Source organism: Cantharellus anzutake (assembly GCF_015039405.1).
Source record: "Cantharellus anzutake strain C23 chromosome Unknown EI90scaffold_3, whole genome shotgun sequence".
Taxonomy (NCBI): domain Eukaryota; kingdom Fungi; phylum Basidiomycota; class Agaricomycetes; order Cantharellales; family Hydnaceae; genus Cantharellus; species Cantharellus anzutake.
Genome location: NW_024066953.1, coordinates 1,835,527 through 1,851,259, shown reverse-complemented (window position 1 = coordinate 1,851,259; position 15,733 = coordinate 1,835,527). Strand labels below are relative to the sequence as shown.

At 47.7% G+C, this 15,733-nt stretch overlaps 1 protein-coding gene across 1 annotated transcript; it reads right to left on the bottom strand.

Annotated features, from left to right (window-relative positions):
• Positions 1-12,740: 12,740 nt before the first annotated feature.
• EI90DRAFT_3116198 (uncharacterized protein) lies at positions 12,741-14,073 on the bottom strand (the record flags this gene model as incomplete). The annotated part of the gene is made up of 2 exons (XM_039062869.1): positions 12,741-13,133; positions 13,213-14,073. The coding sequence occupies 2 exons, from the start codon at positions 14,071-14,073 to the stop codon at positions 12,741-12,743; spliced, it is 1,254 nt and encodes a 417-aa protein (XP_038922907.1).
• Positions 14,074-15,733: the final 1,660 nt, after the last annotated feature.

The window sequence follows — 15,733 nt, the reverse complement described above, 5'->3', positions numbered from 1 at the left end:
CCTGCTGAGATCATAGAGCTCATAGAGCCTTTGGAGCCTTTGGAGTGATGAGGATGGCTATTTTCCACACATTTACAGAAACATATATCCATATTACCATTGCACTACTGGTGCCAAGATAACTCAGCAGATTCCATGGAGACATGGAGATCATTCATTAGTAAAAAAAACACAAAGCTCTATGAGCTCATAGAGCTTTTCGAGTGATGATGATGGCTATTTTACATGCATTTCCAAAAATGGATATCCATATTATCTTTGCACTTCGGCATCCTTATGAGAACAAAATCATATATATATTTCATTTTCTTGACTCTATGTGTAGAGGGTGCACAGCAAAAGACTCAATTTGCTCACAGAGCTCTGAGAGGTCTGAGAGGTCCATACCAGGTTTGCTGATGCACTGTGATGTCCATGGACTCAGCTGGTGTCACCCAGCTCTTCCTGGAGCATGTCTGGAAGCATCACAGGCTCCCCAAGGAGATACTCAGTGACAGAGGAAGCACCTTCATCTTGCACTTCTCAAAAGAACTCGCAGATCTCCTGGGGGTCAAGCTAACCCCTTCGACACCGTACCACCCCCAGACTGATGGACAGATGGAGCGGGTCAACCAGGAAATTGAAGCCTATCTCCAGGTGTTCATCAACCACCGCCAAGATGACTGGGCAGACTGGCTCCCACTGGCAGTTTGCCTACAACAACCATGTCCACTCCTCCACCCATCAAACCCCCCAAGCTTGACACCAGGCAGCATCCCAGGATAGGGACAGAACCCACACGTATGTCCAAGGTAGAAGCCACCGACACTTTCTCATCCAGGATGATGAAGATGCAGGAGGAGGCAAAGGCAGCTCTGGAGCACACAGCAGATGAGATGGCCCGCTACTATGACTGGGGCCAGGAGGCAGCCCCCAAGTACCAGGAGGGTGACTGAGTCTGGCTCAGTGCCCAAAACTATACGACTGACCACCTGACCAAGAAGATGGACCATAAGTGGCTAGGTCCCTTCAAGGTCGTCGAAGTCATCTCCCTGGCTGCTGTCAAGCTCCAGCTCACTGCATGGCAGAAGGGAGTACACCCAGTCATGTCCATGACAAACATAAGACCCTACTGCCCAGACAAGATTGCAGAACAACCCCCTGACCCCTGCCTGAGCCCAGAACTTGTAGATGGAGAGGAGGAATATGAAGTGGAGAAAATACTGGACTCTAAGTGGCTACACCGGAAGCTCTGGTACTTAGTAAAGTTCACTGGCTGGCCAAACTCAGAGAATGAATGGCTCCCTCAAGACTGTCAGGAACATGTTGGACATGTATCCAGATGGTCCGCAAGGTGCACAAAGTCATCTGGGCTCGTAAGGTCAGAGGGGTGGGACTTCAGCTTCAGTGACTCAGGTGGAGCGCTGCACTTCATTCTTACATTGTTGTCCCAATTTAGGACAGGAGCCTTACGATGTAGAGAAGAGACAAGGGGGGAAATCCAAGTTGATATATGAACTGAGGTACATCCGGTGTAACCTACATGCATTATAAGCACAACTAACTAAATAGGACTGGCCTGGAAAGAGTGGCAGATCAAGTGCGATATTAATGAATGAAGACATAGACAAATGGTTAATATTGGCAAACTTGGTCAACAAAAGGCAAGCAAGAAACAACAAGTGGCAAAGGAGGAACAATAGTCTGCATGCAAACAAAAGAGAAAAGACCATCCAGCTGTCTAGCAAGCCGTCTGGCTGGCGGGCAGACAACAATGAACCACTCAAACGGGCAACCTTGGTTGGAAGGTACGCATGTGGGGAGAAAGTGTGGATGAGGGTGACAGGTGGATGGATGGATGGATGATGATGGTAGTGGGTGGGATGGGCCAAGTGGCACTAGGACACGTTGACAGAAGTGATGGATATACCAGGTCATGACAGAGACCGACTAATCCATGCCCCTGACCAAATCGAGGAGTTCCACCAAACACACCCCCACACCCCAGGAAGGGAGAGGACAAACCCCCTGGCCACTTCAAGGCAAAGTGGCTTAAGGAGGGGGTGATGTCAGGGCACACCTGCCTGACCTGGCTCCACCTGCCCTCACCCAGTATCCCGCTTATCTTTATTCCCCACCCTCCATCATTGTTCTCCATTTCTTGTTCTTCTTTCCTTTTACTCTTTATTCTATTTCTATCTACACAGAGGACCTTTCTCCATATCTATTTATTATTGACCCACCTGCGACACGTGCATGACACACCCAGCCCCAGATGACCCGGACAGCTTCACAGTGCAACCCAGCACGTGCGCATGCAGCACACACCCTTGGGATCCCCCATGGGGACACCTGGGTGACTGCGGCTGTATGTGGGGTAACGTGGCAAACCTCATGTGACCCAAGCTGCATGTACATAAATGTACCTGGGGTGGGAACTGAAGAAGTAACCTTCTTCTCACTATTCCCACTTCAGTCTAAGTGGCCAGGGACCATTGTCCTGCATTGGGCCCATCAGTATGCATGCCCACTCCACACCCCATGAGGGCCTCAGTGCCAGGTGTTACATCCGGCCCCCTCAACCCTGGACACGTCCCTGACAGTTACACAAAGTTGCTTCAGCACTCAGAATTTATTGGGTAAGCATAGGACCTAAATATGAACAACTATGTAGGAATTGCCAGGCTGAAACAAAGCAATGGCAACAGCATCACTTGCAGGAAGAGAAAGTTAGATATGACTGGACCACAGAGGACAGAAGTCACAAAAGGTAAGGTCAGTAAATCATGTTTCTTGGGCATTGTTCTCAAACCCATCAACCAGGAACTCGCCAGAGGAAGCATGGAATGAACACAAAGAAACAGGAAATGGACTGTGATGGATTCCAAAAGGAACAGGCTGTATTGCACTATAAATGCTGAGGAAGCAGTGCAAGAACAGTAAGCCTCACTTTCCCCTCTTGTGTTCTGTGACAATGACATCAACCATGATGACAATGAAACATGAGGCCACTCTGCTGTCACTGTTCCCTGCTGGTAAAAAGTTGAGGAACACCCTAACGGCCACTGTGCTGGCAATGGACAAAACTTTGGAGAGTGATGGTGAGCAGGTAACAAGGCACAGTCTAGACAAAGGAAAAAGAAGGGTACACAGAAATTGTCTTGTAAATCGAGAACGGGTTGCTTAGGGAAGAAGTAGAACTTTTCTTGATGCCAACAAAGAAGGATAATGTGTCAGGGCACACCTGCCCGACCCAGCTCCACCTGGTATCCCGCTCACCTCTATTCCTCATCCTTCACCACTGTTCCCCATTTCTTGTTCTTCCTTTTGTCCTTTTGTTCTTTTGCTCTTTTGTTCTTTCTTCTATATGGACAACCTTTCCCCATATCTATGTATTATTGACCTGCCCGCGATGCGTGCACAACACACCCAGCCCCAGACAGTGTTGCAGGGACAAGTCCATGCATGGTAAAAAATCAGATTCTGCAGAATTTGCCCACCAACATGCACTACACATCCTCTGACGCTCCCGATGCTCACTATATCACTATCCAACACTCCATACACTCACTCTTTATTTTTCCATATTTTCCCCATCATTCCCGACAGTCCCAAGCCAAATTCCCACGCCCAACCACACTGCCAATTTCACCCCCTCTCCAGACCACCATAACCACACATACAACCCAGCCGTTTTTCTATCCGTTGGTGATGCTATACCTTCCTCCTTTATCCACGGAGCATTTCCCAGAATGGCAACCCCATGTTTGGTTCAGCATGGTGTATAGCCTCACATGGTCTTGACAGCACCTGTCAATGGCCACATCTCAAGAACTACTGCACCAATTGGGACGAAAAAGGGCTCGTTGGAAAGCTGGAGACGAGGAGGTTGCTGACGGGAGGATAGGCGGGCGCTGTGGCGAAGTGTTGCGGAGTTAATTTTATCAATTTCCATTTCGGACCCGTTATCATATTTTCCCCATTCATTCATATTTCTTTTATTGTTTCTTTGTTCCCAATTGGATATTCATTATTTACGGTTGCCTAACGGCCCGTTTACATTCCCCCATTCCATTCATTCCATTTCCAACTCATATAAAATAGATAATAGCTTGTACATAACAAGTTAGTACTGAATAGACCCATGAAGAAGTTACATCCAAGTGGCAAAGATGCCATCCACGACCCTAACGCCCCCTCTGAGCTATTGCTCACGTCTAGGACCCCTCACATCATAATACTCGGCCTTGACATCCAAGAGAGATGTAGGTGAGTGTTTGTTTGAGGTTTTTGCAGACTCGGTAGTGCCCCAGGACCAAAACCCGGCCCCACAAACTACACCTGCGCACACTACAACCCTCTCCCTCTTCTCTGTCTCGAGTCAAGGCAATTGACCCATTACAATGACCTGGATGGCCTCATGGTGCAACCCAGCACACACCCTCAGGATCCCCCATGGGGACACCTGGATGACTGCAGCTGTATGCAGGGTGACATGGCAAACCTCATGTGACCCAAGCCACATGTACATAAAGGTACCTGGGGTGGGAACCGAAGAAGTGACCTTCTTCTCACGATTCCCACTTCAGTCTGAGTGGCCAGGGATCATCATCCCAGATCAGGCCCATCACTATGCACGCCTGCTCCACACCCCACAATGGCCTCAGTGTTATGGAAATGGGAATTTCCCATTTCTAGCCTCTTATGGGCCCTGTGTACTATAATATCACATGACATGTATATATTAACAACTTAACCATCAATTACTACCCAAAAATACTCCTGTCTGTTAGAGACTGGATCGAGATGAAGGAGATGTCTCCGTGGTGGAGGGTTTTGGCCTCAGCGACTCAGACCAGGAGCACTGTGCCAAGTTACACATTGAAGAGAGAACGAAGGAAGGTCAGTTGGGAGGTTCAAACAAGACCACCACCAAGCTGTTCCCTGGTTCTTTAGTTAGGATGGGGAAGTGTACTAGTAATATTTGTTGTAATTATAGTACCAATCCGAGTGTTTTGGCTAATTCTACTTTATGGGTTAGTCTAAAAGTTTCTGAGAATTGACTTACAGATAAACAAAGCCCTGCAGAGCTGTTCCTCTATTGTAATTTCTCAATTTGTCTGGGTGTAATTCTGTGTAGGATCATTTAATTTGGATTTTAACTTGAATTAAATCTTTTACTTGGTGAATTTTCAAAGATTCTACTCAGTTAATGGGTTTAGATTGTGTCTGAAGTGTCCCTTGAGTTTGTTTTATTTTTGTCTTATTTTATTGCTTGTTTTAACAGTAGCAAAATAACTGTTTTGTGTTCACACTTTGAAATCTGGAGTGTTAACCAGCTCTCCTGTTGAAATATTTACTTAATATTCCTCTCCCTAATTGCTGCCTTTTACTACAGTGGCAATCTTAACTGTATATCACTTTTTTGCACTGGAGTGACAACCAGAAATGCTTGAGAAAAATAATACTCTATTTTCTTACTTCTCTGAGGGGGGCGAAAAGTCGCAGAAAGGGTCTCCCTTTTATACTCCTTGGGTTGCCTTCCTTTTTTATGCTCTACCTCATACTTACAGGATTTATTTACAGTGTATTTTCCTCAAACTGAATAAAAATGAATTTTTCACGCTATAGTTCTACTGCGCTCTGCTGCGCTGAACTGCAGCTCTACTGCGGTCAGACTGCACCTAGAATCCTTATTGTCCTTCCTTGCCTAAACTATTTTAATGGTTAATTAGAACTTGACTGCACTGCATTTGTCACAGTTTCCTATTTCAAATTCCTCATATTTACCATTCAAATCGCTATGACTCAGTGATTCTGAATTCAAACTTCGCATTACTATGCGTACGGCTGCGCTGAGACCTTCAGCTGATTTATTCCATTTTTATCCAGCAACATTTAGTTAAAATGAGACTTGAAATGGTAAATGAGTGAATTATTCAGGTTTAGAACCGAAAGAAAAAGTTGCTAGTAGTCAAGAATTACTCAAACAAATGTATTATAGCTCTCCACTTCATTAGAATATCGTTCCCTAAAATTCCTGCCATGGTCCATCATAGTTTAGTGGATTTCATGGATTTCGTTCATCTCCCCTGATTCCCCTTTGTATTATCACATCCTAATCCTCCATATGTATTGTTTGTTGTTATAGTAGGTCGTTGTAACGTGTTAGAGATGGGTGGATTCAGACGACTCCGGAGTGGAATCGGAGACTTAGCGTGGAGGGACCTTGGCCTCAGTGACTCAAGTGGAGCACTGTGCCATTGCTGTTTGTCCATTTGGTCCTTAATTTCACAGTAGGCGAGCAGGAAGTCTCTAGGGGGCATTTCAGGTCGATTTCCAACTGAGCCCACTACGAGTATGTACAAGCACCGATATATATAATGGAGGGGGCAAAAGCACAAGGAAACGAAGGGGAACCGAATCGGAATGAAGGCGTCCAAACAGGAACAAAGGGATGTCAGAAGCGGAGCGGTACCAAAGGTCATAAGGCAGAACCTGTGATACGTCCGAAAGGGGGTAAGGAGGGCGAGGCCCAGAGGGGCAGGAGGATGAGGGGAAGTGGGGATGATGACTAACTGGCTAAGATGGGAAGAAGCAGTAGTCCAAATAGGGATGAGGGGAAAACGCGAGAGATACATTACAAGCGGCGAAAGTGCCAAAGATGATCCGCGAAGCTCAGAGGTTGCAGAGCTTATGGAGGCGGGGTTGAAAGTCCGAGGAATATTGGCAATGGTGTTTATGTAGTATGAGGTCACCAATGCAATGGACTAAGACCGAGGTGGAGTCAAAGTCCGAGGTAGGAACTATGACGGACTCCATTATATATCGGTGCTTGTACATACTCGTTTTAGGCCTTTAGTCTAAAATCGACCTGAAATGCCCCCTAGAGACTTCCTGCTCAATTAAGGACCAAATGGACAAACAGCAATGGCACAGCGCTCCACTTGAGTTGCTGAGGCCAAGGTCCCTCCTTGCTAAGTCTCCGGTTCCCCTCCGGAATCGTCTGCCCTCACCCAGTTCTAACAGCTGGGATGTCTGATCCTAAGAAGGGGATATGGACTCCACTTCTATCTACCTCAGTGCTATACACCAGTCTCCACCAAGAGTATTTTCGCATCATCCCTACAGACAACCCTAGCTGCCCAAGTTCTGTAAGGAGTGGTAACCCCACCCCATATTTCCCATTACATCATTGTATAATTGTCTTGTAATAAACATGTATATACAAAGCACATACAATCATGTGGGAAAGTGGAAAGAGCAACTTAGCCTTTCCTCCCATACTGTTTCAAATTACAAGTTACTTTTGTTGGCAGCCTGAGGGACTAGGCTAACCAGGGTTGGCACCTACACCAACCCCTTACAAGTTCCCTGAGCTAGCTCCACCTCCGATGCCAAAAACACTGCACCCCAACATCATACCCAACCTCCTTCACCACCCTGTGCCTCACACACCCTCGGACCTCCATCATTTCCGACAATCGTGATTCCATCGATGCATAAGACCCATTCAGGTGGGCAACCATACTCATTGACTTGATTCCCCCCTAAGAGACTTCCCCTCTGCTAGATCCGAAATTAGGGACCCCCAGGACAACCAGCAATGGCACAGTGCTCTGCATGAGTCACTGAGGCCAAGGTCCTTCCACGCTAAGTCTCCGATTCCATTCCGGAGTTGTCCGAACTCGCCATATCTAACACTGATCCCTGATCCCTGATCCCTGATCCATGATCCAAGTCCTTGATCCAGCATAGCCCCACATAGCTAGATCAAACACCTGTGTAGATTGGCTGTGCATGTAGTAGGCTATATTATCCCCTGAGTAGCAAGTAGGAAGGGCCAGCTTTCTTCTCTCATTTCCCCTCACTGCTCAGGTATGTACATAGTGAACATGGCTGGAATGCAACTCATTTCCCCTTGCTGCTCAGCTGGAGCCTGTGTTGCCTAGCACACCTCGCAGTTTTCCTATTGAGACAACCAACAAACCCCAGGGCTCCATCAGTGGCAAATCAATGCCAATAGGCGAATCTGCTGACCCGAAACCTGATCCAACCAGCCCTCAATCCAATGTCTGGCCCCCTGCCTTATCGAGTGAGACTTTGCCAACAATCAGACCCTGGACCGTGCCAGCATTCCGACTTCACTTCACATTTCCCATATTTCTTCTGATTTTTTCAAACCATTCCTGACCACGCACAACCATCAGTTTCCAAATTGGGCAACTGTCACCCGCATATTCCACCACTTCCTCCATATCTCCATCAATCCTCCACCGATCCGGACGAATTTGGTATCGTTGGAAAGCCCTTGTCAACACGAGTCGAACAATGCTACGAGTAACGGATTTGGTTCAGCGGTTGTTCCGATCGCCATGTTTCTTTATTTCCTTAACAATGTTAATATTTCTTTGATATTGCTTTTTTCTTAAGTGTTCCTTGTGGATCTGTTGCCATCCTAAATCCGTCGGATCATTCGGATTTCCACGTATTTCTTTCATATTTATAGTTACCTTCTTCCTGTATTTACAAAGAGGACTCCCCCAACAGAGAGAGGTGCTCCCCAACAGACATGAAGTTTTAGCAGACATTACCAGCGCCCAGAGTGGCGAATACAAAGCTAAAGAGGCTCAAGACATAGTACAGGGACAGAGTTCCCATCAGTTTGATTATTAGTGAGATTTACGAGTTTATCTTTTTTATCACATTGCACCCGGACTGTTAGAATGCGGGGATTCGGACGACTCCGGAATGGAATCGGAGACTTATCATGGAAGGACCTTGGCCTCAGCGACTCATGCAGAGCGCTGTGCCATTGCTGGTTGTCCTAGGGGTCCCTAATTTCGGATCTAGCAGAGGGAAAGTCTCTTGGGGGGAATTCAAGTTGATTTCGGACTGAGGTTACAAGTTACTAGGTACATTGTATATAAGGAGGGGTCCGGAATCAAAAGGAACAAGGGTAGGACAAAAGGAGACAAAGGGAGATGGAAAGAGGAACAACACCGAGGGTCAAGTGTTTGACTCAATGGTGTTTCCCAAAAGAGGAATGAAGGGCCAAGGCCCAAGGAGGAAGGAAGGAGGATGGGAGTCGGGAATGGCTAGCTGACTGAATAGAAGGAAGCAGCAGCCCAAATAGGAATGAGGGAGAATAGCGGAATTGAAATGGACAATGCAATAGTTGCAAGGTCCGGAGTAAGTCCGGAAAGTCCGAACTCGGAGGTTAAACTCCGGAATATTGGCAAAGGTAATTAAATGGAATGAGCTAACCAATACAATGGGTATAAGCGGAGGTGGGGTCAAAGTCCGAGGTCGGAGCTAAGACCGGAGGTTCCGGAGACGAGACGTGAACGGGATACCGGAGCGGAGGTCCGGAGTCGGGAGCATAGGTTTTGCGTACTCGTCTGGAAGGTGTCGAGGTTGGGGTCGGACCCGGAATGTTCCGGAGTCGGACCGAAGGTGGTGTCCGAGCCGGAGGTGGGATAACCTCTTGGGAGTCAGCAAGGAGAAGGTGACGGAAGGGAAGTAGGGCTCCGGAAGTCGGAGTTCGGAGTTCCGGGAGCCCGGAGCGGAGGTCGGGATTGTATGGATATGACACGGACCATTTCTCCTCCCCCCTCCTCATCATCTGAACCTCCCCTGAGCACTACCAACTCTGTGGCCCCCTCTCTTTCTCATTAGGGTGGTAGATCCCTTGCCCCCTTACAGCGCTCCACCTGAGTCACTGAGGCCAAGGTCCTTCCATAATAAGTCTCTGATTCTGTTAGAGCATGGCGATTTTGGACGATTCCAGAGTGGAATTGGAGACTTAGCAAGGAGGGACCTTGGCCTCAGTGACTCAAGGGGAGTGCTGTGCCATTGCTGGTTGTCCTGTTGGTCCTTAATTTCAGACATAGCAAGTGAAGAGTCTCTGGGGGGCATTCTAGTCAATTTTAGACCAAGGGTCAATTGAGTATGTACAAGTGCCTATATATAGAAGAGAGATGGAAGCACAAGAAAACAAAGGGGGTCTGAAATGGAACAAAGGTGTCCAAATGGAGACAAAGGGTATTATGGAAGTGGGACTACACTGAGGGTCAAGGGTTAGACTCTATGGTGAATCCAAAAGGAGGTAAGGAGGGCAAGGCCCAGAGGGGCAGGAGGATGAGGGGAAGTGGGGTTGATGACTAACTGGCTGAATGCAAAGAAGCAGTAGTCCAAATAGTGTTGAGGGAGAAGTGTGAGATATACAATACGGATGGTGAAAGTGCCAAGGTAGATCTGCAAAGCTTGGGGGTAACAGAGCTTATGGAGGTGGGGTTGGAAGTCTGAGGAATATTGGCAATGGCATTTACATGAAATGAGTTCACCAATGCAACCAAGGTGGAGTCAAAGTCCAAGGTTGGGGACATGACAGGATCTTGGAGCAGAGGTACAAGTGGTGTCCGAGTTCAGGGTACAGGATGGAAGTGGGAGGTCATACCTTGTGGAAGAGAGTCAGAAAGTAGTGTCAGGTCCGAAGGTGGAGATCGGAGCAGATGGTGAAGGAGAGAATGAAGGAAGGTCGGTTGGGAGGCAAGACCACCACCAATCTGTTCCCTGGTTCTTTAGTTTGGATGGGGAAGTGTACTAGCAGATTTGTTGTAAATATAGTACTAATCCAAGTGTTTTGGCTAATTCTATTTTATGGGTTAGTCTAAATATGGGTTAGTGTAATTTCTCAATTTATCTAGATATAATTCTGCATAGGATCGTTAAATTTGGAATTTTAACCTGAAGTAAATCTTCTACTTGGTGAATTTTCAAAGATTCTACTCTGTCAATGGGTTTGGATTGTCTCTGAAGTGTCCCTTGGCCTTGTCTTATTTTTGTCTTATTTCTATTGCTTGTTTTAACAGTAGCAAAATAACTGTTTTTGTTTACACTTTGAAATCTGGAGTGTTAACCAGCTCTCTGTCAGGGCACACCTTCGGGTCGTTAGCGTAAGTAGCGCATTGCCACATGACCCGTATCTCCATCAGCTTCTGCTTCCTTTGTTCTTCTCCATCTCCTGTTTGATCCGGTCTGCAGCTGTCAGTTATGATGCTGTGTGATCTTCTATCTTTCTTGATCCAATACTACTGGTTACTAGCTAGTTGACTAGTTACCATCTCTACCATGTATATAAGACCGTGTGCTGGGATGGGCATGTCCCCCCAGCTTTGATATCAATTAGGTTTCTGGGGCATTCTTCGTTGCGAGCATGCATGACCCTGACACTCTCCTGTTGAAATATTTACTTAATATTTCTCTCCCTGATTGCTGCCTTTTACTACAGTGGCAATCTTAACTGTATTTCACTTTTTTGCACTGGAGTGATAACCAGAAATGCTTGAGAAAAATAATACTCTATTTTCTTACTTCTCTGAGGGGGGTGTAAAGTCGCAGAAAGGGTCTCCCTTTTATACTCCTTGGGTTGCCTTCCTTTTTTCTATGTCATATCCATCCCCAGCCATCGACTTCCGATCCCTCCGATCCCTCCAGTCTACTTCTGCTCCTTCCTCACTAACCTTGGAGCTCCCGTATTCCGCAATCCCCTCAGTACCCCTCGATGGTCACCACACCACTGTGGGAAGATGAGAAGTTAGCTTCCTTCTCATCTCCTTACCCACAGTAGATTGTGCCCTGGATAGGGCTGGCCAGACCTGAGGCTGTGGGCCATAGGGGAGGGTCATGGGGACCTGGGAGTCGTCCCCTGACACCCCTCCTTTCAATTTATTACCTACGCCTCCCTAAGTACGGAGCCCTGAAGGCTTCCAGACAGCTCCGACGTCTGCTAGCGCACTCTCGCCTCCACTGGGCAATACACTTGCTTGCCCTGCAAAGCCCACCTTCAGGCCTATCCCTCCTTTCCCTTTCTGGGTTATATCCTGCCTTTCCGTTAACCCCGTAACCCGACTTGTCAGTAATATTCAATTGGCTAATGTCTAACCCCATTAGCTCCGCTCCGTTCGGCTCCGCCATTTGCGGACCCGCCCTCGCTGTAACTATATATACTCAACTTGTACATAGGTTACACTTCAGTAATAAAATCGACTAGAGTTTACCCCCATTAGTTCTGGTTGCCAGTTTAGTAAGTTAGGGCACGGACGTGTTACTTGGCACAGCGCTCCTGGCTGTTAGAACGGGGCTGATACAGACGACTCCGGAGTGGAATCAGAGACTTAGTGTGGAGGGACCTTGGCCTCAGCGACTCAAGCGGAGCGCTGTGCCATTGCTGTTTGTCCATTTGGTCCTTAATTTCACAGTAGGTGAGCAGGAAGTCTCTAGGGGGCATTTCAGGTCGATTTCGGACTAAACCAAAACGAGTATGTACAAGCACCGATATATATAATGGAAGGGGCAAAAGCACAAGGAAAACAAAGGGTAACCGAATCGGAACGAAGACGTCCAAACAGGAACAAAGGGTAGAAGGAGCGGAGCGGTACCGAAGGTCATAAGGCAGGACCTGTGATATGTCTGAAAGGAGGTAGGGAGGGCGAGGCCCAGAGGGGCAGGAGGATGAGGGGAAGTGGGGGTGATGACTAACTGGCTAGAATGGGAAGAAGCAGTAGTCCAAATAGGGATGAGGGGTAAATGCGAGAAATACATTACAAGCGGCGAGAGTGCCGAAGGCGATCCGCGAAGCTCGGGGGTTGTGGAGCTTACGGAGGTTACGGAGGCAGGGTTGAAAGTCCGAGGGATATTGGCAATGGTGTTTACGTAGTATGAGGTCACCAATGCAATGGACTAAGACCGAGGTGGAGTCAAAGTCCGAGGTAGGGACTATGACGGAGGCTCGGAGCAAAGGTACGAGCGGTGTCCGAGTGCGAAGTACGGGACAGCGGTGGAAGGTCATAACTTGGCGGAAGGGTGGCGGAGGAGGAGCGGAGTAGGAGGAGGAGGAGTAGTAGGAGGGTGGCGAGAGGGGCGGCGTTCGGTCCGAGGTGAGTATCGGAGTGGACGGAGATAGGGGAGGAGAGGGAAGGAGGAGCAGAGGCGGCGTGGGGGGTGAGAGGAGGTGTGTTGCCAGGACCGGAGGTGAGTATCGGAACGGCAGCGGTAAGGTATGACTCCGGAGGTGAAGAGGGTGGAGGTCCGGAAGTCGGGTCGGGGTCAGGTATGCACGGATATGACATTGCCCGCTTCCACTGATTGTCCTGCATCCTCCAGTGATGTGAAGGGCTTGTTTTGTTGAAGCTGTGGATAATTTTCGGCCATCCACTCCCTCATTCGGACCTCCAGTGGCTTTGGTGGTGCTTTTTGTTTGAGTGCAGCCAAGTGCGCTTTTTCTTCACGCCAGCTCGTTATTTCTGCCTTCTGTGAGTTGTTGAACACTTTCCACCGCTCCTTAGCCTCTTCCTTCCATCGTTCCAACTCTTGCTCATTTAATTTTCTCTGAGCGCGCTCTGCTTGGTCCCTCAAGAAACCGTCATGTGTCACAACTTGGCCAAATGTCCCTTTAATGCATCCACCATCCTCCTTCGACTTCTCTGCTTCTTCCCGTGCTAAGAGCTGTGTCTGAGCTTTAGACACATACATTCCCCCTAATGCCAACTGGGCATTTGCTGCATCCACTGCATCAACGGCTCTCTCCACCAACACTTGGGCCTTCTGAAACTCGTGCCGCATTTCTTGGTTTTCTTGCACTAATTTGAGGCAAGTCTTGGATCCTAAGTCGTGATTGTCTGTGAGATCCCATTTAATTGGGGGTAGATCACTAAGTTGGCCATATGCATGTTCAGGAAGTTTGAATGTTGAACGGAGAGGTGAGGAGGACACAATGGAATTTGTGGATGAAGAAAATGACATAATATGTTCTAGGTCATTGATGGCATGCTTCTTTGCTCGGGCATGAGCTGGGGGAAAGGTAAGAGTCTCATTGGGGCTGATGGTGGTATTCTCGGTGCTGAACATTGTACACCCAGTGCCGGAAGATTGTGGTGATGCGTGGAGATTGTGGGTTGGGATGTTTGTGATTTGAGAGACAGCAAGCAAGGTGCGATTGATGATTGGTCCGTCACTTTCATCATCACTAACCTCGTTGTCTGGAACATTACTTCCACCTAGGTACATTCTAACATCCTGCGAGTTGTCCATTGGTGAAGGTGTGCATTCCTGTTGGTATTTATGAGACATCAGCTGACTGTGAAAGTGCATAATGCGCTTAACAGGTGAGGCCAAGGGAGAGGAAGATCTCCTTGGGTGGAATGTTCAATACTCGGTGCAAGTTGTTCTGGGTGGATGACACTTGGGTTGACTGGATAGATGCCAGTCACGTGGAAGCTGGTGATAATGTGAGCTGGGGTTATGGTGTCTGTCCATGCTTGACCGAAGACTGATAGAAATGAGGATTTCTTTAGCTTCCTTGGGTAGTTTCGTAAATTAAAAGCGTTGTGCTCCTTTGAGAAGCCCTGCTTTAAGAGGGAGAATATAACAACATCAAGCCCCTGGAGAACGTGTGTTGTGTGTGCAGGATAACATATAACAACAATGTTGTGGTTGTGTGCATATGTTATGAAGTCCAGACTGTAATGTGAGTTATGTCCATCCACTACCAGGAGACGGTAGCAGCCAGCAGCCTTGTGTTGTGTAGACTTGTTAAAGGTTTGAAGCCAGTCTAAGCCAATCTCATTGTCTGTCCACCCCTTTTCCGATACAGTGACTCTAGAACACAAAAATATGAACACACATTCCATGTAATGAATGGGTAACTTATGCGGCCTGCAAAGGATTATCCTTCAACCACTTTGAATTAACATTCTGCCCCTTAAAAATAACAACTGGAGGCACTGAAGTGCCATCTGCACAGACAGTCACAATCACACAGACATTCTCGCGATTCCCATCGCGTTGAATGTGTGCCCTTTTTGTCATCCTGCATGCAAAGACCTTGACCCTTTCTGTCAGGGCACGGCCTAACCGGCTACCCTGACTCCCTATGCCGGAAGGGAGTTGCCATAAGACGATCCGGAGTGATCCGAAGAATGCAGGTAATCTCGCTTAGCTCTCGCTTAGCTCCTGCTTCCTATCTTCCGTCCACATGTCACCCCTTTCCCACACCTCGCTTACGATTATCCGAATGAATAGCTATCTTTTCATGTCATCATTCTATCGGTTATCTTCTATCTCGTTGTAGCCGCACTCTAGTGGGTAGCGGTACCCATGTATATAACTCCTATCTCCGCTGAGGGTGGCACCTCAGCGTTAACAACAACTAGGATTCTTGGGAACGCCCTCTTTGTCGTGAACTGACACGCAGTCCCTGACACTTTCCCCAGTCCCAAAAGGGAAGCCACTCTCATCCATAACATAGACATCCTCATGTCGGAAATTGAAATGATTATACTGAGCTTGTAATAGTTGGAACCAGTGTTGGACAGCTGTTGGATTTACAGCACCACCCCGAGTACTTTCAAGATTGGCACTCCACTTGGGTTGAAGTCGGTCTTTGTTGCATACTAAAAACCCATCAACCCAATTTTTGCCAAGCTTGGTGAGGGATGGGTGCCGTATCTGGGCAACTTCCAATGCATACTCAATTACATGATCGCAGGTTGCTGGGAATCCACGGTCGGACATAAGAAGAAGAAAGTCTACAAGTGTATCACTCTCCACCTGATTCAACCATGACTGGTTTATTGAGGCTTCAAGGCGACTTTTCCCACCATTGAGCCTCCGCATGAATGTCGGATAGGACACTCCACAATTGGAAGCATGTTCCCGAGCACTGGCCGCTTTTTCACCCTTCTGCTTTGCA